The sequence below is a fragment of the Nothoprocta perdicaria genome, unplaced genomic scaffold (assembly GCF_003342845.1).
Source record: "Nothoprocta perdicaria isolate Ctin4 unplaced genomic scaffold, notPer1 scaffold_42, whole genome shotgun sequence".
Classification (NCBI taxonomy): Eukaryota; Metazoa; Chordata; class Aves; order Tinamiformes; family Tinamidae; genus Nothoprocta; species Nothoprocta perdicaria.
In genome coordinates, this window is record NW_020455666.1 from 2849922 (window position 1) to 2877614 (window position 27693).

Here is a 27693-nt window from a genome sequence, read left to right on the forward strand (position 1 = left end):
GCCATGGCGGCCGCGCGCGGCGGCGCTTTCGGGGCTGCGCCATGGTGCTCCGCAGCCCGGGCGTGGCACGGGGACGAGCGCGCGTGCGCCGTGGCGAAACCCGCCCCAGCCCGGCTGCAGATCCCTGCAAAATTGCTCCAGTAATTAACTGCAGAAATGTCGTAATGAAAGACATGGTGATCTGTTTTGTACAAGACAGGTCACTAATCTAGTTTGTTAGGTGTTTAATATCACCGCCCACTATCTACTGCTCTTACCTGTGCCTGGGAAGAGTTTTCACTAACACATTGTTCATGCATACTAAAATATTTATATAAAGTAAAATGAATGTTTGAAATATGCTTTCATGTCCTCTAAAGTTGCCTTCACTCCTACCCTCTGATTTGCCACCTTGAGTTATATTTGTGAATTTTTTTTGTAAGAATCACTTTAGTCCTAGCAGCCTTCAGCAATCCTTATTTTGCTTTGTTGTCTGAACAGACTTTCAAAATATTATGAATACAACAAAGCACCATTGAACAACTAAACAAAAGATCCAGAACTTCAAGGTAAATATGAGCCCAATGATTCTTAAAGAACATATGTGGATTTACTTTGCTTTATACTTATAAAGCTGTAAAATGCAAATCCCTTAATCCTGTAGACTAGATGAATCAACAAAGCAGGATACAAAGTAGCACCCAAAAGCGGGATTACTGTTCTGAGTATCCTGAGTGACCCGGGTTCTTCCAAATTTGCTGTCCATGTAATACCACACATAGCCCGCTCCTGCATGGCGGCCGGGCACCATCTGTCCCCTGAAAACCAGCCCTCCKTGGCAGCGGTGGACGCCTCTCGCAGCCCCCTTCCCTGCCTCAGTGGTCGCGCAGGCCGCCCAAGAGCCAGCACCGTTTCTGMGGTGCCTCCGATACCGCACTGCAGCACACGAACAGTTCTGAGGGTGGGGAGACGGGCAAGGTACAAAAATGTGTTTATGATCTCCAGCTCAAGCCACTGTTATCACTGATTTTTGTGTGTAAGTATGTTTGTGTTCACATTATAGGAATCCTCAAATCCCAAGTATTCCAAGTAAATAGCAATAGCTGTCAGTCCTCTGTGTGCTACCAGCTGCATTCAGGTCTCAAATGTAAAGATATAACCTGACAAGAGGGAGAATTTAAGTATGTAAAGCTGTACAGTGGGAAGAGGCAAGAAATATTTTCACTCATTGACAATGTTGAGCCCAAGCACAGACAAAAATCTAATGTACAAACATATTTTGAGCAAGAAAGATTCCCCTTATCACTAACTCTTCCTCCCATGAATTACAAATACCAGTTGGAGAGAAGATGAAGTACTAGGTGCTTCCTTTGAAATGGCCTCTTGGAGGGTGATAACATATTTTTTTCATGATCTTTACCAGCTACTTGTCTTGGTATGAAAACATGGATACCTTATTTTTGAAAGATAATTAGATGATTTGAAAAATGATTAGATTAGGTTAGTCATTTGATAAAGGCCTTCACTGCAACAGACAGGAAAGGGCATGTGGAGGACTCTATTTTCCATAAGACTGCAATATTTAAACAGTTTCATGTTATGGGAATAATGGTGTATCAACTACCAAAACTGATCCCAAGCTTCTCTGCATGTTCCGAAGAATAAAATGCTCAGCTTCATAATACATCAGGTTAACAGAGCAGAAGGCCTGCTAACATCATGTCACTGAGAGGAGGCTGAGGCTAAAATGAGCTGGAGTGCTAAAACCACGCTAGCACCATGTCCAGATTCCAGATAAAGGTGATGGAACCTAAAATATCATCTAAGGGGCAGAAAGAGGAATTTTGGTTTCAGTTACATCCTCCGGAAACTGAACAAGCTGAGGATAATGACAAAAATGAGACTGTCCAATGTTCAAAGATGATGTCTCTACTGAGACAAGTCAGACTGGTTTTGGCCAACAAAAATGGGGGTGACTGGCAACTTTAAACAAAGGACAGACAGAACTTGAAGAAAATGATCCCAGCAGAGAAAATAAGGCTGGCCTGCTGGGAAACAGCATGAAAAAGATGTCTCAACTGGAGGGTTCAAAGAAACTTAAATAGCAGCCAGCGCACTCCACCCTGTGCATTCACTTGCTAAGCATGAGAATGGGACTGTGAGCACACCTCCAGAGAAGCACCTACGCAGGGAAAACAATTCTCCAGTTGCAGAACAAATCATGTTATCATACCCCCTGCATGAAGTACAAGCCAACTATTGCTGGCAGTTACAGCAGTCTCCGTTTCTGTGCTGACAACTCTGAAGTCAGCATCATTAGTACATCAGACAAATAATTAATTTGTCCCATACCTGCAACTCTAATGCTGTTGCAGATACACAACCAGAACTGAAAGCACAGTGCTGACAGTTGCAGTTCTAACTCTCCATAGCACCATAATTCCACCATCCTGACCTATAAAATTTTTCAAATTCCACAAGACAAAACTACATTTTTTTTTGCTTTCTCCTTTAGCAATGTTCTCAAATTTATTCTTCTCTCATTTTTGTCTGTGCCTCATCTCTGCTCCTCTTACTATTCACCTTTCACTCAGACGTTCAGAAAATTTCAGCTTCCTTTGAAACTACTAGACTGCTCTTCACTACTATTACTACTACTACTACTATCACCACCACCATTCTTGAACAGCCTCTAGCCACTCAGCTCTTTCAGAGCTCTTCAAGAGTCACATTTTGGTCAGCTTCAACTTCTACAAAGATGCCCATTCTATCTGTTTCACAAACAGTTTCTTGAGAAAGAATTAATGCAACAGAGATACAGATCAGTAAACAAGCATCATGAACTTACCCTACACTTTACCTTTTCTTTTTAGTCTTTCTTGGTTAACTGTTTAAAAATACTTAACATTAACATCCAGTAATATTGAGTTCCTTGAGACATAATACTTTACTTACTTAAAAAGTGAAGCTGTGGCTCTGAATTGCTTTTCAAAATATTCTTTTTTTTGCAGTACTTCCAGGAAAAAGAATATACAATACCTCTGGTAGCCTCTCATCTTTTTATAAAATTATTGCTTTCTCCTTTTCAAACAGAGAGATAGTAGGAAAGTTTTGCCCTTGAAATTCATAACTGTCTTCCCTGCAGACATGTGATGATGTGCTCATTGCATCATGTCTCCTGTCTCCAAATTTTTTAAAGGCTGTTGGTTCACAGAAGTATAACTTGGGAAAGGTGAGAACAGAAACCAGCTTTTGCTCCTGGTTACAGCCTGTAGAAGTAATGCAAACTCAAAAATGCAGTCTCAAACACTGATATTAACACTGTCACTTTATAATATGCTTGCATGGGCTAATGTACATCCAAAATTATTGTACTGTGGCTGTCATAAGTATCTGAAAAAAGAAATGGACACATATTGTTAGCGAGTTACTGAGAGCAGGGAAAGAGCTGCAGGATTTGTGTTACAGTACCAGTATATATACAGTTACAGTACCAGCATATATTTTGTGCTGTGTTACTGTAACTATGCTGTTCATCTTATGCAAATAAATTTATCAGTTCATACCTATGCTGATTTATCGCAGTCTCCTAGCAGCATCATAATTCTGACATCTTGGGACAGCTGAGTAGCTACACAAAAGACTAGAAGTTGGTTTAAAACGTTTCAAGCTCAATATAAAGGGTGGCTGGATAAGCAATAGCACCAATTGGGGCACTAATGGGGCATTCTGACCTCTGCAAGGTCAGGCTCTGTAATAATGTGCAACAARTACAAAAATAATTGGGGCTGCCAAATCTCACACATGCACAGATAGTAAATGATGAATACAACATCAAATGTTGCATGAATACATCAAAGTTATTATATATATTTGGAATAAATATATGGAAAAATATGAATACAATTGTTTTATATGAAACTCCTCAAGAAAAGTGAACTATGGTTGCAGACTGGAGGGCTGGGAAGACATTGGACAGAATGCATCAATATGAGATTGTTAAGCAAAAAAAAAAAAGAGATACAGATTAAACAAAGTTTTCAAAAGTAAAACTTTTATGAAGATATCTCATTTTACTGTCATTTTAATATTGCCTTTGTGTTTCAACCAAAATGTTACATAAAATACTTATAAAGTAACTTCCTATTAAAAAGATGCTATCTGAAAAAGTGTGAAGAAATTTGCTACTGCGTGTGTACAGACACAAATACATACACCTAAAATGCACATACAGGGGGACAAAGCTGTAGGAGATTTCAGGATGAGATTTCTGGCTTGTATGTGTTATTTTCAGTTACAACTCATTACAGAAAATCCATGACCTTTAAGGTTAGATTGCCAATCCTCACCAAGGAGGTAAATAATTTCTTAACTGAAGTCATTTTTCACTAGATATGTACATATTATTTTTATCAGAGACTTAAGATAAGCTACTCCTTTAAGATGAGCATCTCAGGTTCATAAGGATATTAAAGTTTACAGTCTCTGAACAACACTTGAAAATATGAGCATTTCACTGTATCAAACGCTTTATCTATTTTTTTTTTTTTATTAACTTACTCAGCACTGCAGCTACTGGTGTAAATTGTCCACATTGACCACAGCTGATGCTCAGGTTTCTTTGGCTATTAATTTTTCTTCAGCAGTATCAAATCTCAGTAACAAATCTTAAGTACTTTCAATCTAGTCTTCCAGGTAGAAAGCAGCAGAGCAATTAGGGATGTTATTTAGGCCCTGCTTTAAAGATGGACCAGGAAAAACATATTTATTTTGTAACAACATTCAGAGTTTCTTAAAGGCAGTAGCAGCAGTTCTCCTCTAAAGTGCTAAACAGGACACACTTTGTGAGTCCATATTTTGTGAGTGAGGACATATTTTGGAGTCTCTAGTGATAAATAGATACTTACCTCCTAAAATTTATAGGGAAAAAAAACTCCACAACATTTAATTTAAATGCACAGCCCAACATTAGCATTAACTAAGGTTTTATAGACACCATAACCCCCTTTATCCTATAAATAAATTAGGAACTAAAAATAACATGTAAATAATTGAGTATGCCACAAGTTGTCTGAACTAATTTCAGGACATGAAATGTCCTGCAAATGTAACAAGTATTATGAAGGCTGTGTGTGGCGCATCTGCCCAAGTTGTGATCCTTCTGACATGTAAATTCAGACAAATAGCAAACAAATACTATACAAGCAATCTGGGTAATGCTTATTCAGTTCCATCACTTACTGTAGGATCATGATGGTTCCCTGCCAGTGGCTGCACAGAAGCAATGAACACTTCCAGAGCTTGATCCAAAGAACACACTTAGGAAATGAAGGATTGCATCCCTGGGAAGGATAAACTAATACATGCATGAGTCAAAGGCAGTCATCTGCATGTGAGCTCCTATGGCAATAATGATAACCAAAAGGTTAGCAGGATCAATTTAACATGAGAGAGAATTCATGTTTAAGAAGTAGTTTTAAAATCTGCTATTTCTCAAAGTTACAATGTTTGATAATGCTAACACAAAAAAGCTTCTTCCATGTTGCCTCTTATTCTTTGCAGATCTAAGTGCAGTATAGCTGCCTATTGAGAAGTCACCACAGTCTCCACAGTACTGATCATAATTTCCTCCAATTTATTTTAATTTAAGATGAGGACTGTTACATTGGCCCCACTGAAGTCAGCAGCAGATATCCCACTGACTCAGTGGGGCCAGGATATCATAGGAGATCTTCTTCCTTTTGAGTCTGGACCACTGAAGTTTACTTACATTACACAAAATGAGAAACAAAGAGTTTTAAATGATTTATTTGATTTCTCCACATGATCACAGTTATAGTTTTACATCAATAGGGTCTGTTACTACTTACAAACAGAATGCATATTAAAATGAAAGCACTCCTTTCTTCCCCATAGTTACAAAAGGGGTCTCAAGCCTCCCCAGAACAGAAGCTTCTTGTAAGCATGTTTCTTGAAGTCTTTAACAGTCTGCATTCAAGACCTAATTCTAACTGTTTAATACAACTCAAAGCTGATTTAAGTTCCTAACAAGAGATAGGTATTGTAGGCAACCTCAGAGTGACTGCAGACTTATAGTATTACTAATTTACACACTATGTACAATTTAGAGAACTATCTATTCCCCTTACTTGGTCCCATTTTCTTCCCACCCCCTTTTTTCTTTCCCAAATTTAATCTTGTTATTGGTTCCACTTTTCTTTTAAATATATACATAATAATCCAATTTGCAGGCAAGAAGTGCGATGATATTTTACAACGGAACGGCAAAATGCATGCTTAACTGCAGAAAACACACAGCTTCATATGGAACAGCAAGTCAACATCTAGAGATTCATTGTTTAAATATCTGCTGACTGTCTTTCAGCTTATTTTTTTCAAGAAACAAGAGGCTTCTGCTGCATGCAGTACATGATGGGAAATCATTCTACACTGTACGTTAGACTTTTTTAGCAATACAAGACGTACATTATATTAGGATGAATTTTCTTTCTTTTGTTTTTACATTGTTGTACATTTCATTCTTAACTTAAAAAAATTAAAACCCCCAAATATATATTTGACTGTTGTCCCAGAAAAGATTTCTTTTTTTTTGCCACCTTCATTATTTAGGTATCCCTTTCGTTTTTTCAAATCAGCATTACTACTCTCCCTTACTTCTAAGAAAAGAGAAACACAGTCATGCTACGCTGATCTGCACCAGTTCTTAATTGACAATGGAATTTGAAGAAGAACCACAAAACCCCCCAATTCTACGCCTGCCTGCAGGTCAAAAAAAAGTAATTTTCTTTATCACACACAATATTTTAGTACTGTCACTTTCCCATTCTAGGCATGATCCACGCTTCTCTAAGTGACTGCTACTCAAGGGTGGATTCAGACAGGTTTGACTACATGCCCCTAAATCAGCAGCAAGGTTCTTATAACTTATGCTGCCACCAAGACACATTCATTTGTTAAAAGTACATAAAAATATCTGAAAGGGGTGGGGCGGCGCTGGATGTTGAATCAAATCCACTGGCTCTCTTTACGAACCTGAAATAAGAAATTTTACAAATTCTGTGCTTATATGAACTGGTTGTTTAGTTGCTTTGGTCAGTGATTTTACAAATGCAACTTAATACACCTACAGAGTAGGCACAACACTTTCTCCATGTGTATATGAAATCATGCTTTTTTTTTTTTTTTTTGCATTCATGCATGTTTGTGACAACTTCTGAATATTTGATTGCACATGGAAAACCAGTGATCACACATTAAAATGTGACTTATGGTGCAGATTTGAAATATTTATAAGTTATTCTAATTTAAATTAATGAAAGGGCTTTTAAAATATAAAGCAAACACAGATCTAGGATATTTAAGGTCTTTGTTATTAACTAAGTAACACAGCTTGGGTCAGATCTTCCTTTCCCCTGCTACTGCATATTCTGCATTTATTCAGGCAATTTTACTGACATTAAGAAGTCTACATCTGAAAAGAAGTACAGGCTGTGTCACTCAGTGAAGAGGAGCATTCTTACCTCTGTGTAACAATGCACTTTCTGAAGGGTGTTTATACCTGAACAGTATCTTTATCTTTTCTGGAACAACCTATAAGTTACAGTTAGACTCTACCATTGGTACAGAGGTATGAAGAAAAGTCTACATACTTAAATGTTATCACTTTACTTCAACTAATATCAACAGTAACACTGATATATTTTGCAAATATACAATATGTAGAGTGTAGCCTCACAATAATAACATTAGATGACATGCAGACAGTTCTACTTTCCCTTATAAGAACAGTATGTATTTTTTAAACTGCAACGAACAGAGCCTCAGGAGGCCCCTATGAGTCCTCTTAAGGTAAGCTGTAGAATTTAGAATAGCATGAGATACACTTAAAAATAATAACGTAATTACTTGTTCTCTTCTCATTTTATGAAATAAATTTACAGATAATTTATAGGAGAAGAAACAGAAGGGAAAAACATATATTGCACACATGGGGAACAAACATGGACAAAAATCAACAAAAGGCTAAACTCTAGATTGCTGTATTTGCTCTCTGTGGAGGTTAACAAAGTGCTCAGTTTGCAGTTTGCTGGTATTGTGGTATCAATGGTATGAAAGGGAAAAAAATAACAAAAATAGAATCCACCCTCCCCCACCAAGCAGAGATACCAAGAGCAACCCAATATGAAAAGTCACCCTCTTGTTCTCTTTTCCTCATTATTCCCAACAGGTTTACTATTGTTGTTAAATAGACAATGATTTAATTGTTATTATTACTTTTACCCATCTCACACTGGAACTTTTTGCTCATCCTCTTCAAGGTTTGCTTTTAGGCTGGTTCAGTTTTGCAGTTTTGATTCCTTTGTTTCTATTGTTTAGGTGTAAAGTCTTTGCAGTGGCTCAAAATGCTGAAACTACAAAGTAGGTGCCATGTATAACTTTGTACAGGATTTAGGGATAAAAATTTTATATAAATTTGCAAATGGTTTCATTATAACACAAAAGCAACAACAGCACAGCCTGTTTTTATATGATGTCTCACAAGTATCTGGGCTATGAAAGTGAGGTTTTGAGCTTAAACTCAGCCTGCTGAGTGCTGGGTACTTGTAAACTAACAAATGTGATGAGTCAAAATGGTGAAGCCACTTCATTGCTAGAGCATGGCTACATGGAATTACAGATTTTTTAAATATATTTATATATTTATATATAAAAACCCTATACTAAATCTAAAACAAACCTTAAAGTTTTAGAGCACTTCCATCTGGAAACACTCTCAGACTAGAATTCAGCTTAATTAGGGGTAAAAATATGAAATTATGGCAAACAGGAAACAAAGTAGCTGAGAAGGATGGAAATTTGCAATTTCATGTTTGAGATGAATGTTTTTGCAGTGTATACATGCACTTGTTGCAACTCTTCATGTGTGTTCATTAAATCATATCCATACAAAAGAAATGTGGATCATGTAAATTCACAGTTATTACAGCCTTTAAAGTGTCCAAGAATTGGTGTGACCAATGCTTAAAGATGACCCCAGGTAGATGGTCATTCTACATTGCTACAGTATAACTACTGCATCTTAACAAGTTTGCTTACCTGAAATAGCAGAGCAGTTATAATACTGATTACGTATGATATTATCATGTTAATAAAATAAGAATTTATACAAAGCAGTATTTGACTACAACATTTAAATGCTATGTTACTTGGCACATTTAGTAACGATTAGAAATCTCAGTGAGTCCAGAGGACCTTTAATGAAAATACTGAAATGTCTGAAATTTGTTTTTAACATATAGTATTTTTGGTCTACTCTTTCATACGCTATTCATCTATTATACTGTCCTATCAAGTAAGTGGAATTCCTTGTAAGGTCTATATTGCTAGTTTTGTGGACTGAAAAATTTCTTTCCAAGCACAAATGTTAACTATACAGTATATATATATTTATATGTATATATTTATATTATATAAAGTTTACTTACGTACTTTCATCAACCATATCAGGTCTACTTATTTTTTTGCCCATTGACAATAAAAGAGCAAGAATGCAACACTTGTTCTGTATCACTTTTTTCCTTTTTCATAGACTAAATTTTTATTATGCAGGTAAAATTGTCATGGGATTTGGTGTAAAAGGTAACTTTACTCATATTCAGTAAGCAGCATGTTTTCAAGGCAGTGTGGAAAGAATAACTAATCAGGTGGCAAGCATCTAACAAGTAGGTTAAGTAAAACTGGTATTGACTGCCCTAACTTGAATTATTTTACTTAGTATCAGCAAGCCTTTAAGCTCACACAACTCAGTTAAACTGTGTAAAAACCAACAGCATTATTTGTTGCCTCCTGTAAGTGCCTTTGTAACTGTATGTAAAAACTATAGTTATTGGGAGGGTCATTATGTTCTAGACTATTGTGCTGATGCCACTGTGCTTGGGCTTGGTGCTGGCTGTGGTAGAGGGAGGTGCTGGAGGTCCATGGTGATGCTGGCTGTGCTGGGGATGAGATGAGTGTGGAGGCGGCAGTGGAGGGTGTGCAGAGTGGGAATGTTGCCCATGGGGGTGCTGCATGTATGGGGTATGTGGGGAGTGTGCCGCATGCTGGACATGTGGCACGTGTTGGTGATACTGGTGTGGGTGCTGGATGTGCTGGGGAGGGTGGTAGTGGTGGTGGTGGTGGTAGGGCGGCGGGTTCTGCTGCATGTGGCAGTACTGCGAGTGATGCGAGTGCACGGGAGCCTGCGCCTGCCCCTCGGCTGGCCCTGCGTGGTGCAGGGCTGACGGGTGCTGAGAGTGCTGCTGATGTGGGAGCACGGCAGGGTGCGGAGGCTGCTGTGATGAGCCAGAGGGCGGATGGCCTTGGGAAGGTGGATGGCCTTGGGAAGGTGGCTTTCCCCTTTTACTACCAAATAAGGACCCTAGGAGTGAGGAAGAGTTAGGCATAGTCTGGTGAGGGCGAGATGGACACTCTCGGGTTGATGTAGCTCTTCGGCGCATGTGAGGACTGCTAATGATGGACCCCTAAAAAGAAATTAATAGAAATAAAAATTAAAAAAATCTTAAAATGTTTAAAAGAAAAAGTTCACACTGACCCACAAACTCCTCTTTAAGTGCTCACATGGGTGGACTATGTTAGAGTTCTAGGAGAATTTTTATTTCCAGCTTTCCTAAACTGCCAATGAGGCATTCATGCCCTTCTTGGGATCTTTATAAGCACTAATAGTTTTTCTCTCAATACTTTAATACTGGAAGCTGCCACTTGAAGTAAGAAAAATGTCATTTAAAAGTAACATTACATAATATGTAGAAGTGCATTTTTAAAGAAAAAGTACATTCTAAAATACTTTAAAAGAACAGATTTTTTAACAAAAAAAAGAAGTTAAATTCAACTTAAATAGTTAAACATACAGCAGCAAATATTACAATTACAATTCAGATTTTAAAATCATTTTTTAAAAATTTAATTATAGTAGTCTGTTACTACTATATACCACAGTGCTGCTTGTCAAGCCTTACTCTACATTGTATGCTAAATGGAACCCTATCACCCTTGCCACTAAGACTTCTAGGGGATTTTTAGTTAGCCTGAAATGGCCTATTTAGTTTCTGAAAGTTTGGGGGTTCTATTTTGTAAAGACAGTTACAGGACATAGTAGTACTTATTCAAAGTGTGCTAGATGTAAACTGCAATCTACCTAAAGCAAAAAAAAAAAAAGAAAAAAAAAAAAAAAGAAAAAGAAAAAGAAAAAAAAGTCTGCAAGCTGAATTCAAAGACATGAACAATATATATAAATGGTTTGAAGATGAATGAAATCTCATGAAATCCACATTGAATTCACCTATCTTACTCATTTTTTTCCTCCCATGCCCTATCTGTGCAATTCCATGGTGTCATGACTGCATACAATTAGCAATTTAACTAGAAAATAAGCAATATGAATGGTTGAGCATGAAAGTCAATAATTTTAGCTAATATCAAACAACAAGAACAGTGTACTTCTGTAACAAAGAGCAAGTGGGCTTTTAAGCTGGGACCAGACTGAAATGGCGGCAAAAGGACATGTCATATTCATTTAACCATGCTTGCAGGAACAAAGGAAACAAGGTTAGCTCAAATCAAAAATGGCATTGGTCTAAAACAAGCTGTCAGTGTTTTTTAAGCTGGAGGAATACAAAGTGAGTAGCCTAGGCATGCATTTTTCTTTTCTTTTTTTCTTTTTTTTTTTTTTTTTTTTTTTTTTTTTTGAGGCAGGCAGGTTATATGTTAGAAGAAAAAAGAGCAAAAAAATATGTATATAAAAGAAAGGTTTGAAATGCACATCATCACATCCAGCTAGACATCAGTAACTTCCTACTTACTTCCATATTGCTGTCTAGCGATCCTGCACTGCTGCGTCGCCCACGCTTGCCTGCCCAGGACATGCAACACCATAGATTAGAGACTGAGACAAGACCCGGGTGAAAAACAGCTGCTTTCCCTCAATCACTAGAGGAGTCTCTAAATGCAACTAGAGGGGCTGCAGGGGAGTTCACATTGCACTGGACTGGGACAGCAGAGACTACAGCAAAAACTTTAATTTTAAGGCCAAATTTTAAGTTTTAGGGCCATTAGTTGTAGTGAGCTTCTGTACCTGACTGTAACTTTTAAGAAAAAAATCTCTCATTGCTGGAGTTTGATTCTTTTATTTGTACAATTCTTACTATACACGTACTTTAACATCTATACTTAACAGTGTGGTAATGATGTTGATCAGCTAGGATTTTAGGCTGCTTGATTTCCTAGAAACTAATTCTCTATCATTTTTTTTCTTTAAACACTGACGGTATTAATACACACTTGTGAGGTGGTCTTACTTTGAAGATATAATTTAATATTAGCCTATTCTGAACTTCACTGTGAGGGAATGGCAAGGGACAAGAGTTTTATCATTTCACCTCCAATTTTGAACCTCAGTGGATTTCATATAGTCTTCTTTCATGATGTTTGAAAAAACTAAACTTAATTTTTGATCAACAAAATCTGAATCTCTCTTGATATTATGGCTAGATTTTGTTTGTTTAGCTGTGCAGTGCATTTATGTTTCACTACGATCAATGTGCTGCTTACTGCAACACTCTCAGATTGCCAAAGTCTGACTAAAGCTATACATGAAACATCAGACTGATTGTTTAAGAACTAGAATACCTCAGTGGTTATATATAGGACACAGGATCCCAGATTTTTTCTCATTTCACAGGAGAGAGAACATGTGGCTGAAGTAACAGTAGATATTTTTGAGAGGATAGTTTGCTGAGCATTGCTTTGGAAAGTTTAAAAATATTTCACTGGAGCGGTGTATAAACAGAGCTAACCTTTGAAGACAGGCCAAGTTCTCAAAGCTTCTCTAAGAGTGATTTCAGGACCACACCTTCTCCCTCAATGCCAGTGCTTTCCCGCAAGACCAAAATCAGGGTCAATCTCCACCCTGCACTGGAACATCACTGCCTTCCACCTTCTGCTCCAACAGGCACTGCTGGAGATTAATGCAAAGGCTTGAGCATCACTGACCTTGTAAAGCCACATGCCCTTATCTTTACAAGACCAAAAGCCACATGACATCTGTTGCTTTTTGCAATTTTATTGGAGAATGAGCAAGTCTCCTAGATAGGCTCTTTGTCAAATGCTTTGTGGCTCATCCTTCCTTGCACTTTTAGTCTGACCAAAAACTGTGGCACCACCAAGAAAAACTGAGTAGMTTTGATAATCTCTTGTCTTTTTTCTTGTCAGCCTTTGATCTTTTTCTGTTCTGCTAATAGAACTAATACTGGCTAACACTGAAATCACTCTTGCTGCCAATACATGAACACAGAGAAAGAAGCCCATCTCCTAACTTAACAGTAAATATTGTAAATGAGACTGACAGTTGCCATAAATCATTAAATATGGCCACAAATAAAGAAAAATAGGAAAACCTAATGTCTTCTGCATATGGCTGAAGTCAAAATAGTTTAATAAAACAACTCTGAGCAGAGTATATGTATAGACAGAAAGAGACAGATGGATATTTGCTTAAAATAACTTCAGGGCACAGAAGTGCTATCAAAGCCAAGAACAAAAGGAAAATCGTATTTTAAATGTCTCTAATTTCCCTTAGTTATGCACTATTACTGCAAACAGAGCTAAACTGTTATCCTATAAAAAAAAATCCCTCCAATTTCTGTATTGGCTTACAGTGTGATATGAAAGCTATTTACTAAATCCTCTAGAGCACTCCCCTTGCCAGCATATGTTTATAGAAGACTGTTCTCTGGTCTCTGAGATGGCATCCTGTCTCAAAAACCTTTCCCTAGAGCTGCAGGGTTCAAATGCCTTTCAGGAAAATGGTAACTCTCAACTAACGTTCTCCTATGTAAACCTAATTTTCTGCTATCACAATTCTTAACCACTGCAATATAAAGCAAGGTGGTATTTACCAAATTTGAAGACCAATTCTGCGTAATATATTCTGTTCAACTTGTTATTTTTGAAGACTCTTTAGAGTACTTTTTCATTTCTTTTTTATAAAACTAAAGTTATTTTAACCTCTTCTGATTCATTCAACCAATCCACTGATGTTAGATATTGATATTCTTTCTGGGAAGTATATCCCATATATGTACATGACTTGTATGGGACTAAGAATATTTCATGTAAATATTTTAACAACTCCTGGAAAATATTCAGTATTTCATCCATTAAATCTACCTTGAAGCAAGCGATTTCAGGTCTGAATATCACTTCAGGAAATGTTAAATATTTACTTTCTTAGTGTTTTCTTTCTATACTGCATTACTTGGAAATCTGTTATATTCCAATGAGAGACACACAGATCCAAAACAGTTCTTATGATTTGTTTTGTAATTCTTGGCAAACCCAGGTTGGGAGAGCTCTAAATGATGTTGTTGCTGAAGCAAACTAATCTAGCAGCTCTTCTGAGTCATGCCCCTTGCTGCGGAACTGGCCTTCCCAACAGCAGAACCTGTAGCTGCAGAGCTAAGGGTTACAGCACAACCCACTGCACTCTGAAGTATTTCATCAACACACTCCAGKCATAGTGCGTGATATTTTAGTGTGTGAAAGTTCAGAGAGACTGCTTTCCACAGTGAAAAGATGGTTTGGGACCTTTAATGTTTTCATCTTTCTCTGGATGAGACAGTTATCAGGCAGAGAGACCACGCCACTTGCGAAAGCAGTGACCTGGCATCTGCAAGCAGATCCTCCTCAAGACCCTGGTGAACCCCAGGAAACAAGGAGACAACGTAATGACACCTCAGCTGCTGAACTCCTTCCATAAGTTACAAACACTCAGGGATACCTTTATATAACATCTTTGGAGAATGATTTGGTATTGACATGGAGGTATCACCAAAAAAAATAGTTTCATATAATCTGCTTTATTTAAAAAAAGAAAAAAAATAAGAAAAAAGAAATCAACAAACTTTCTCATGGCSATTTCTATTGATATTGCCACTAAAGGGAAGGTAACTAACACCAGCGACAAGGGAAGAGGAAAATCTCTTCCTGCTTCCTTAGGAAGCTCCTGTAATGAAGCCAGAGCATGCTAATGTCCCCTGTCCTACACAGAGCAGCAAAATCCATGGGAGAGGAAGGAGCGAGGAAGCTTGGAGCCTTGCCTGCATCAGATGAGGGAGGAGCCAAGGGACTGCACCAGCCCATCACAGACTGATTCAACACATGGAGGGGTTCTGCAATTGCATGAAATCAGAGTCTATATAATGGATTTACAGTGTAACAAAGTTTCACACTCTTTTCTGATACATTTTGGGATATAGGAAACTAAAAAAAAAAAATGAAATAGTTCAAAATTAAAAAAAAAAGAAAAAGATGCTTTTTTCCCCTGAGGGTAGGAAAGAATGCTTTAAAAGTTCAAAGCCAAGAAATTAGATTATATGCAATATACAAATAACAAACTTATTTTAATGTTTGGACTATTTCAGGTTGATTTTTTTTAAAGTAGTCAAAACTGGTCTGTGATTATATATGATATGATTATTTGAGATAGCTCAGCAGATTATGAAACAAGAAGAACTTCTACTCACAGTGACCTTTATACCGCCTTTCACTTCTATGCAGATTCCAATACACTACCACTGTTAATGCAATGCAGCATGCAAGTGTTATCTTCACAAATTGGGAGCAAAGGGAATAAAGCTCAAATTCCAGGAGTGCTCACACCATTCACTGCTATCACATTAGGTCCTGCAGGAACTCACAACCACTGGAATTCAGGTAATAGTCTAATATCAGCCAAGTAACCCTCTACATACTGAATCAGAAACTCATCCAGCCTGCGCTTTAGCAACCAAACCATTCCCCCTGCGTATCAATGACTAGTTGATTTACACAAATCAGGTAATCAGAAATGGAGCAAGTGGCGAAAGGATCCACTAGTTCTACTAGAATTGGCAGAACCCTTTTTAAAAACTGCATTAAAATCTTACTTTTATTTTTATGTGTATTAAGAGTCCCAAAGTCTTGAATGAACTCAATTCTTCCTTATCTACAGCTCAACTACATGTAATAAAAATGATGCTGACAATTTTCTTTTGAGAAGAATAAAGCACTAACTGTTTTCGACTCAATCACATCTTGGAACACAGTCCATGACCACTTCCCACTTATGCTTTTTATTTCTTGGAAACAGATGCCAATCCACAAAGAATTGCCCTAGCTTAAAACCCTGCTCCTCATTCATGCCCTTCTTGCAATTGTGGCCTAAGGTATCCCAGCAAAAGCATGGAAAAATATCAGAAAACAACTCCTGATACTGGTTTTCTGACAGAGAAATCTTGCCTTTCCAAATTGTTCTGGAAAACAAGATTCACTGGAGCAAAACAGCTCACCAATCTTCATTCTTTTCCAGAAGGGAAGCCAATTTCCACAGCCACTATTTACTACCAAGTCATCTGGTAGGCAGTAACGGACTCTTTTCGTAAAAAGTTTTGTCATGCAGACATGCAACCAGCGTGCTGCTCAGTCGGCTTTCTGCTTCATTGAATTAATCTTTTATTTTTTTCCATTTGTTTTTGCAGTGTTCACTGGGCAATTATCTGCCTTACTGCATACATATGCAGCAAGGCAGTTTGTTCACTTTAATTAGCGTTTTTATTTGTTAATATAGAATGGAACTCTAAAATCCATTTTCATAAGCTTATTTCCTACTGCAAGACAAATACACACTGCCCCACTACTCCTGATCCTCCTCCTTTTCAATCTTGTGTTTCATATCACAAAAGAAAAAAAAAAAAAAAAAAAAAAAAAAAAAAAGAACTGAGGCAATCTACTCAGTACACCTTTACAGACATAATTTAATATGGTGTAATCGCTCAGGCACAGTGTTTTGCTAATAGAAGTGATTGTTTTGTTTTCCTATGGATCATCTCTCCCATATTAAAGCAATGTCAACCTCACATGCAAGCTGTTCATGGAGAAAAGGAGAAGAAACACCTTATTACCATCGCTACAACAAGTCACAAAGCAAGGTACAGGAATGGCATTGCTCAAGTCAGTTGCACTGCACAAGACCAAACAGAAACTCTCCATAATTTTTTTCAACTTGTTAAAGTTAAAATTAAGTTTAGTTGGGTTTAACAAACTCATTGATAAACCCTCTAGTCTGTGATCTCTACTTATTATGGAAAAGCGTTAATTTCAGTAAGGAGCATGCCAGTTTTAGGCATGTGCTGTAGAAACATGAAATGTTTTCATGATTACAAATACTTGTTTATTGCATAAAACCTGTAACATGAATTTAAACAGAGAGCAATGTTTGAAAGACAGGGATGAAAAATTTATATGAGAAGAAAAAAATAATCATGGATCACCATTATGGGTACACATACCCACTGAACTCACATATTCAACAATATGGCAGTTCTAGATCACATGAAATGAAAACAAAACAACCAAAAGAGATGATGGAAATATTCTGGAATCTGAGATACAATAATGGTGAAGATTGGTGGCTTGATCTAAAATCCATTGAAGTCAGTCAAGTAACACTTCCCAACTTCAATATGATTTTGGAGCAAGGTCCTAGGTCTTTAAAAGGAAACATGGAAAAAGGAGTATGAAAGTCTAAACAGAGAATAAAACACAACTGATGAAAGAACTCACTCTCTACATATTTGTATGCACATACATATACCCACAAAACACAGGCTATCATTTCAGTTTATAAAGATTTTATTTACTGCAGCATAGCTAAAATCTCCTCTTCAAATACAAAAAAAGAAAAGAGGGGAAGTGTCTATTACCAAAGATATATGTAGTACTGAAACCATGACTATATTGTAAATCATCACTGCAATTAATGGGAAAAAAGTAGAGTATGTAGCACTGCGTATGAACTAAAATAAACAAATAGATATCTAGTTGATACTGTCCCCAGGAATATTTTCTGAATAGTGAGCACGGTGTGCAGGTATGACTTCTTGCAATGAGAGGCATTGTGTATACAACACTGGAACACAGGATTACCTGTGGCAGCCTCTGTTACGTGGGTATACCAGCTGTGTATAAGAGAACCAATTAAATTTTAAACTTCCTCCAATTTTCGTAAGCAAATCACACCAATGCTCCGTTCCAGTCCTCAGTGAYATTAATGAGTTAATAAGTTTAAGACACAGCAGTCTTAGAGGGGGAGAGATCAGCATTCTTTGTCTACTTGGGTTTCTTTTATTACATTGACAGTAATACTTCAAACACAGCTGCATTTGCAAGAATTATTATCTTGAGTTGCAAAACAATAAGAGTTATCAGTGACATAGTGTAACTGAATTACTTAGCTCTAAGCAGAATTTAGCAGGGCTTCACTCAATTTCATTCATCAATGTAGTAACACAGGTACACTTGAGCACAAAAATACACAGAAAGCAGTCATTGCACAGAGACCACAGGTTTTTTACTTTTTCTTTTTTTTCTCTCTAAGCYTACTGTATCAAGGGGAAAAGGGAAGAGGAGGAAGAAAGAAAAGAAAACTAGTGGGCACCTCCTACCACAAATTAACCAACCACTTTTTTTCTATAGAACACTTACAATTTTTCCTCTGTCTTCAAGTTCCTTTAAAAGTATATATAGCAATCTAAAATGGTTTAAATGCTTTCAAATCACGGTTGCTCAATAGAATAAAAAACAAACAAATTAGACACAAGCTATCAAAGAGGAGTTATTAAAAATGTTTCAGATTTCAGTATTAGCAGTTCTCATGGTCCACTGTGAGCTGCACTTTTATATGTGTCATCCACACGCCTTTACATGCACTAGTCAGGGCAGGGAAACAACGGTCGTGCTTACCTGCTTCTGAGAGGTCCCTGAGGGAGCTGCTCAGGGCACTTCTTTTCAGCCCCTCCCCGGTAGCGTAGCTGTCGTCCAGGCAGGCCCTGTTCAGGGTCCCGTTGCCAGACTCTTTTTTGAGGCTTGAGCACTGAGACATGCTTGGGCGCACTACTCCCTTCTGCTTCTCTAGCTCAGCTGAAAGAGAATAACAGTGCGATTCAGCAGCACAATTTCTGTCTGGGAGCACGTATTATTATCAATTTAGAAGAGTTCATTTTGGAACTGCTAAACACTAGGAGAAGTTGGTTCCTTTCCTAAAAGCTTTGTGAGAGAACATAAAGGATGAAAGGCTATTCCTCTGTTGGAAAAACTGTCCGTTTAAACAGTCATGTAATTTCCAGCAAAATATGTGGATTTGTTCTATAGTTAATTGACAAAATATGAGAATATAAGCAAAGAAGTGAAGAAAAATGCCATGAATTTCTTTGAAGGACCATCATGTAAAGTTTCAGTGTCACATAAACTATCCCTATTTTTTTACTGTAATTTATACTACAAATTGCAAATCTATCYCTCCTCTATTCACTACTCTTTGCTGTTTGTTCATGTTAAATTTCAACTGCAGTTACMGTGCACTAAATAAACATCAATAAACTCACCTGGAGCTTTACAGATCACTGGGTTTTTCCTCTTTCTAGAATTGAAGTCATGAAAAAAAAGCCACTATTTTGAACATCTAAAGAGYTTTAATGGATTAAAATTATACGATTGAAGATGTTCCAATTTTCACTACATTGAGAATGCTCTATTATATATACATTTGTACTTACACTCTATTCTGTGCTTTTCCATTTCTTGGACCTCTGCTATTGACTCCCTCAAATCATCTGTAAACTTCTTCCTGTCCTGAGGATTTGGCGCATTGAAATTTATCAGTACTTTGATATCTGCTCCTGGAACAGCTGAYGTGAGCCGGATACCATTGGGATAATCTAGAACAGAGAATATCAATAAAAAGACATGATTATTGAAGCCCTGACCACTTCAATTATTTTCTTTTTTTTCCTTTCTTTTCTTTTTCAAGCCAAAAGACTATTTACAAGTATTATCATAGGGGGACAAAAACAGAGAAAAAAAGTCAAAGGACATAGAAGTAGAGTGAAAAAGCTGTAACATACAACTGTACTTCTTAAATGCAAGGTCATAAATATTGAAGATTGTGAACCTTTATGCCCTTAATGTACTCAAAAGAAAAATCTTCCAAAAAAGAAGAAAAAAATTGAAGGAAGCAGATAATTTTTGTTTAATGCAATTGATCCCACTCTTTTAATCAATTATGCATCAAAGTTTTGCTGAATAAAGACTTCTCAAATATATCTCAAGTACTGGAAACTTTTGTGTTTTTCTAACAATGTTTGAAAGAAGACGGAGAAAACACACTAGCATATGACTTACTATTTCATATCAAATTCTGTTTTCTATTCATCCTGTTTTTGTTTCTTTTTCTTTTTTTACTCAGAAATTATTTATGAAGCTACAGACTGAGGAAGGGTGGCACACATTACAGACATTTTTACAGCAGAAGWGAGAATTTTCTGCAAATGGTCTTCATCTCTTTTCTAGCTACACATCTAAGAATAACAATTCTAACAATTGGTCAAAAAAATCTCCCACCTGAGAAAATGATTTATAGTGAATATTTTTTTCTGCCCTAGAAAACAGACTCAGTTTCTGTTCGAGTTGCAGAAGCACAAGGAAGCACAAAAACTCCCAATGCAAACTATAACTCATGAAGCTCCTGACCTTATTCCTGCTCTCAAGTGTTTACTTAAATGCTCAGTCTGAAATTCAAGAGCTCTCATATACTGAAAGTTCATGCAGGCTCCAGCAGATAAGGTAGTGCAGTGTTTTTTCTCAAAGCTGTCTGTTAGGTTTCAACATTGCACAGCCTAAAATTATTGAGAAACAAGTGCAAACACCGCTGTTTTTAAAAGATGGCTTCATTTCCAAATCATAGAGGTAAAATTAAAGGCAAAGCATGTCCATTTATTGTCCCCAGGTGAGAAAGGTATCCGGAGGCAACTACCCAGAGCTACCCCTGAGGCGACGCCGTCGCGGATCCGCTCCGGAGGACGCGCTCAGTCGGACAAGGCAGCTGCCTCCAGATGTCTGCAGCTGCTGCCAGGCACCACGTAGCTGAGAGCCAGAAATACAGCAGTATCTGATGCCAGGCGAGTTACAGGAAGGGCTCAGCCTACACATATAGACCTCATACTGCTAGAAAGGATATAATGCCACCTTTGAAACTAGACAGCCAGGCAAGGTGGTGACTGCAGGCAAAGCTGCACCGTTACCATGGGTCAACTAACCAGCAGCCAAATCAATACTTCTGTTGCTTCTGTGTTAGTGACCCTGCATTTCATGCACTTGCAAGCAGCTGCTCCCCTYGCATTTGCTGGGTACCTCGGCTGCGCTGGTCAGGCCACTGAGGGCAGGGGGAGCTGCTAATAGGAATTTTACAAACTGGAGGGGAAAAATGTTTTGCTTTCTGCCATCCTGCATAGCTAGAAGTACCCTCAGCTTCCCTGCTCCCTGTGCTGTCCTTTTTTCCCTCCACTCCTCTCTCCCCCCTTATTTTTTAAGCTTAACTTCAAAGGAAATATATAGACTTCTATTTATAGTAGAAGCAAGGATAGAACTACTTGGTAGTGCACTTTAGAAATGAATTTTGCATTACATAATGTGTGCATGTGAGGCAGAGTAAATGTGTATGCACATAAATAATCTCTAGGCTACACCGCTGCTACAAGCTTAACAACATCTTCCCTTTTGAAATCTCCAGATGCTTTGACTCATAAAATACAGTAGCTTCTCTTCAGGGWTATGAGCCACTGAAACACCTTCTCAAGGACAACCAAAAACTAAATGCTTGCCACAACAGAAAAGCAGTGGAACTATTGAATGTCACACTGAATACCATCCAATTTATCATCAAGGTCAAGGTTTGGGTTATAAGCCATGAAGTCATGTCAAACAGACTGTCACCTAGGCACCAGACAGCTACTCTCTGCTACATTTTATGGATATTGCCTCTGGAGTCTCAGGAGCATTAGCAAAATATTTGTTTTTTGTTTGGATTATAATCTCCTAGAAAAGGAGAAAACATATATGGGATTGATGCAGATTATAATCAACACTGTGGGGCAGAAAATAAAAGCTTGAATACAGATTCTCTGTTTCTGCTTTGTATTTACATTACAATGAATATACATTATCTAGGTACAAGGGGAAGTTGTAAATCAAGAAAATAAAAGTAGTAGTGACTTGAATTACACAATCCTTACAGAGATTATTTTAATACATTCACTTCCAGCACTGGTTACTGTACCACTGGTTCAGCAACAGACACACTACAGTTTTCTCTGCAAACATTCTKCTCTTCACAAGCATCCACACACACCTATACTTGGCCTCTGGCTACAACCAGAAGTCTAACAGCAGTCCTGCTGTTTCCTATGCTAACAGCAGTTTGCTTTAAGCTTTAGGGCTAATTCAACTCACAGCAATTTTATTCCTCCACTTTGAATCAAGTTCCTGTCTTTTTTTTTTTCATGCACACAATTCAATTGTTTTATTCTTGAATAAAATGACCATTTTAAAAGGGAAGACAGACTTACACTGGTTTTCAAAAAGAAGAACCTGCATTCCATAGAGGGAAAAGGACTGTCGAAAACTGTATGTAACCGAGTTCTTCTTCTTTTGAAAGATCTTGGTCACCTGAAAATTATCATACAATCTCCTTTATCATAATCAATATCAATATCAAAATCAATAACTTTATTATTAAAAGGACATAGTTCTGAAGTGTTAATATTTCTTGGCAAGAATGTTTAATACCTTACAAAGATGTAAACACCTACAAGATTTCTCTTTCCAGGACCTTACTTCTTGAAAYTCAAGGGAAAAAATAAAAAAGRCTGCATACTTTTGTGCACTGTACATGCTATCAATAATGCAAAAATGGAAATATGTTTAAATTATGTTTTTAAAAAACTAACTGCTGCCATACCTCTTTCACATTTTCTGACGGTAAAGCTATAGATATGACAGGACCTCTCAACACAAGCTTACTTTCCTCTTCTGAGCTGCTGTGTGATCTTCTTCCAAGCCAGCTTTGCCTCTGTGCACCTCCAACTACTGTCTTGTACTTTATCACATCTAATGATGCTCCATTTTTCCTGCTTTGTACAGCACCTATCTCAATAATAGCTTTAAATTCACTGAAAAACTTTATCCTTTCCTTCAGTATGAGTAGCATACTACTACTTACCATCATTTCCTGGGTTCTGYACAGTGGGTGCAATTCTGTCTATAGTACTCAGAAGTTTATGTTGCTCAGAAGCTTATTTTTACTAGTTCTAGCTAATATTAACTTTTGGGTGTGGGGTTCCACTTAGCTAGCACTGACCAAATGAGTCTGTATTACTTCTGAAAGAGTTTGATAAAACTACTAGCAACTGAATATGCAATACAAAAGAGCACAATGCCTGCAGCCCGAGGAAGACAGYATTCCATCAATTTATGCTCGAGTTCACTTTTACAGCTGGAAGGCTGCACTCACAACCAAASGGGTGTATTTTTTTCCATTTACTTCCTGGTATTAATGTTTGAGCATATGTAAAAATTATGCACAATAAAAATGCATATCTGACATCTGCCTTTTTCATAATAAAACATGAAATATTTATCTTCTTAGTTCTCCAGGTAACAGTCAAACACATTCCAAACAGAGTGCAATCAATTTCCCTATTTTCGAGAGGAGACCAACCAARTAATTCCAAGCTGTCACTAGCCTTGCATGCCTGTTTTTCGAAAGGCTGGGTCAGGTTAAATATACACCAGAAAGTGAACTATAAAATGTATTTCAACACATCTAATTTGTATTCCAGTGAATAAACATGTCTGGCTCATAAAGCATCTATGGAGTACAAATCAATATGCAGATTTTAACTTTCTTTTCCACAAGTAACTCATTTAAATTCATTATTCATGGAACAGAGATATTCTTTGGATAAACTGGGGAAAAAGAAGTCTTTATGATAAAAACTATTATACCAAAGCATTTTCTTATAGTCAGATGCAGCAATTAATAAAGGCTTCAGTATCAAAGCAAATCTCTTACATATTTAAGAAAGTTTAAATATTACTCTCTCTCGGGTTATTTAAGGCTTAAAAACATCTCATGTGCCAACAGTAACATAATTCAGATTCTAGATTTTCCTAAATCACCATGTATCTATATTTAAAATAAATAGCTAAACATAATATGATTAAGTAAACCTTTAATAAAGACTCAAGCAACAAAGACCATTGATATGTGATAGTCACTCAAATTTACATATTCAAAACTGCTTTTTTCAGACTTCCCAGGTATAATTTACTGTACTACAAAATACATGCAAATAACTCAAATTTTTTATTTTCTAAAATTCATTTTGAGAACTCTAAAGCTAATTTAATAACTCTTATAACAAATATTATATTATGAAATTAATATATACTTAATATGTCTATGGTACAGATTAACGGGTAACAGATGTTTATTTTTGGAAATGTCTATGTGCAGTTGATTCCCATTTATTTCAGACAGAAAATCATTTCTGAATATCTCACTAGAAGACTATCCACCCCTATGGACTGGCAGCGCAAACATATATAGYGCCTGAACTGCAGTAGAAGTCTATTAATACAATGCAGTTTAAGGCAGATTCAAAATTGTTAAATGACATAGAACACATTTGCTATTTCTCTGAATCTTTGCATTAGTAAAAGTAATCTTAAAAAAAAAACAAAAAATATAAACTGAATTTGAAAACACGTACCACAAGAAGATCATTAAATAAAAATATTTCTCTCTGGTGCAATCCAAGCTTCTGAGGTTTATTTGGATCTGGAACTTCAAAGAGTCTGCAGTAGCAAACGAGCCTCCGGTGGGGCAAAGAGAGGACCTATGAAAATAGAGAARTTCATGGTTAATGTAACAATGTTTAGATGACAAGGAGGGCCTTTCACCTCTAGAATCTTTTCCTGAATAATTTAAATATCTTTACCTCTAAGGCCAATAGACTGTTTTTCATCAAAGAACCAATAACAGAACACAGATTTATATGCCACACACACTTGTAGTACATTCAATGTCAATAATATCTTTATATTAAACATTCTCCCACAGCTCCCATCCTGAATATGGATGTCGATGGAAGTTTTATTAGGAATAGGAGTAGACTTCAGTTTGTATAGTCATAAAACCTCAAAATAAGGTAAGTTTAGGCAAGTGAGAATTCAAAGCAAAATACGCTTGCTTTACTGAGAATTTTTACATATCTCTATTTGTACAAGAGATGCAAAGTGACTTTAGGTTTTGTGAGATGATGATGAATACATGGATATTGTAGATTACTTTTTGACAGCCACTGAACTAATTCAAWTTGTTCATTCCCCAGGATGAGGATTAGTGGACAAAGTGACATCAAAAAAAAGGTAAATGCATTTTCAGGATAGCTTATTTTCTAATGTTGGTAAGAAAACTGAGAATAATTTTGCATTTCATTTATTTGAAATATCTGCTGAACTCTGCTACAAAAACAGTTATCTTCAACCTACCAAGACTTCATTCTTTTAAATGCAAATGAAGTTACCTTGTCAACAATATTATAAGCATTCTTTTAAACTTTGCAAAATGGGCAGTAGAGAGTATTCTTTAGCAACTACACATATTAAATCTGTATCTTTTATTTGTCTATAATATCTGATTCTGCACGGAGGAATTCTGAGATTTACAAGGCAAAGGAAAATGGCTGAAGATATAGTTCCTCTAAAGAAGCAAAGGAAGAAAAGGAGTAGAGAAGAACCAGGTTTCCCTCTCTGCCCTGTATTTTATTCCAAACACATCTGTTACTGACTAGTTATCAAATCATTTGGTGACATTTCTCTTCCCTCCCCCCAAAACAAAAGAGAATTCTGCTTTGAATTAAATGCTCTTAGCATTTTGTCTGCTGCCTGTTGATATTAGTTCAGTTGTGCATTCTCCCTGAACATGCCAGAAGGTATTTACAAGATTCTGAGGTGTGTTCTGCAGGAGCTAACGCAGAGAAGAATGCTGGAGAAATTGTTTCTGTTTGCAGGTTGACGGAGCTGGTAACGCAGCAGCTTATGTATGTCTTCAGTAGAAAGGAACAGGAACACAGGCTGCCTTTCCTTGTGCTCCCCTATCTCCAGGGCTAGTGTCCCTAGCACACGYCTGCCTGAGATTTGCTACTGCAAGATAACAAAATGCAAGAGTAGCCACTGAACTTACAATTAGAGCAAGATCCTGACTTGAAACAAGTCAACAAAAACCTGAATGAGACATGATCTGGTAGGATTCCTTTCCATTGTATTTTACAGGAGTTGCATCTTTAGGTTTGTTTTTACAGTTCCTTGCTCCATACCCCCTTCACAGGGGAACTATTGAACTAATCTGCAATACCTTTTTTAGCATATCAATACTGAAGCATGCAAGAAATAATAAACATGACTAAAACTTTGAATGAGTATGAGAAAAATACCTACACAACCAAGTCCATGATGCAGAGATCCAATCTACAGTAGAAAGACATATACAAGTTCATTAAACTTCACAGAAACACAGTATTGTATCATAGCAAGTAAATACGTCATGGTCTTACTATGACTAAATGCCTATAAAGTAAAAACAAATATATCTATCAATAAACACTGTTGTCTCTTTCCTAAATAATTTCACATAATTAGAAAGTATCTCAACAGAAGAGCCCTTGTTCTTATGAGCTCATCCAGGGTATTTTTTTCTTAATCTCATTAAATTTACAAGGTCAAAATTAATCTCGGAATATAGACTGTGACATGCCTGAATAAAACAGGCAGCAGGAAAAAATAATTTCTCACAGAAACTCATATATAAAGCTAAACCTCTGAACAATTATGGAAAATGAGTTTCACATGAAAACATAAGCAATTTAGAATATTTTTCCTTTCTCCTCTCAAACATATAGCAAGCTTTTATTAGTTTAAGTAATTCTGCTTTCTCTCTCCTCTGCTTCTCCTGGGAGATCTCTTCAATCTTCCTTCACTGAGAGASTGAAACCAATAACTTGGGTTTTTTGGGGTGGTCTTGTTTCTCCTCCCCACTGGTGAGAACCCTCAGCGAGACTCCAAGATCCTCGCTCTTAATTCAGTCTGTACTGCAGAAAAAAATCGACAAGCTGATAAAAAAATGATGGAAAAATTAGGAAGAGCCATATCCAGTCTTTGTTCTTTGTTCTGGGCTGCTGTTTTAACTACAATCAGGTAGATTTGAGCAAAATGTAGGAAAGCTGAGTATCCGCTGTCACTCTTAACACTAGATACCACATTATCATGTAAAATTGTGGAAATCTTTGGAAAATAAATATCCCAATTATAGAGAATGTGGCAGTCAGAAAGAGAACAAGTGAGCTGCTCAAATCAAAACCAGCATTAGAATTGCTGAGACTTTATTTCCCGATAAGTTCTCAGGCAAAATGACACTTCTTGCACACAGTCTTTTCTCTTTTAAACACCCCTTTATTGAGCTAGCTGCAAGGCTGTGAGACACTGATATGAATAAAAGTTTCTATTACTCTTGTAACTTATGGAGCCATAACTGATAGCATAAATGTGGAAACATGACTCTCTAAAGGTTCGCTTCACAGTAAGATACTTCAATCTTCTTGAAACAAAGATGAGAGATGCCTGAAGTACAGGCATTTTATAGCCTAATTCCAGAACTGTAAAGCTTTGCAGGGAGAAAATGTTGGGAGAAAAAAAAAAAAAAAAAAA

At 37.0% G+C, this 27693-nt stretch overlaps 1 protein-coding gene across 7 annotated transcripts in view; it reads right to left on the reverse strand.

The window, feature by feature from the left end:
* Positions 1–8412: 8412 nt before the first annotated feature.
* Positions 8413–27693, reverse strand: part of IQSEC1 (IQ motif and Sec7 domain 1) — a 243425-nt gene continuing 224144 nt past the window's right edge. For 5 of the 7 annotated variants that reach the window (XM_026046024.1, XM_026046025.1, XM_026046026.1 and 2 more), the window contains 8 exons: positions 26428–26457; positions 24699–24824; positions 22494–22593; positions 19647–19808; positions 18835–19011; positions 15153–15224; positions 11859–11908; positions 8413–10520 (listed from right to left, as the gene is read on the reverse strand). In XM_026046024.1, the coding sequence (XP_025901809.1) occupies positions 9906–10520; positions 11859–11908; positions 15153–15224; positions 18835–19011; positions 19647–19808; positions 22494–22593; positions 24699–24824; positions 26428–26457 (1332 nt within the window). In that variant the 3' untranslated portion in view covers positions 8413–9905. The remainder of the gene's footprint in view (positions 10521–11858; positions 11909–15152; positions 15225–18834; positions 19012–19646; positions 19809–22493; positions 22594–24698; positions 24825–26427; positions 26458–27693) is intronic. The other 2 variants (XM_026046030.1, XM_026046029.1) reach the window with 1 other exon arrangement.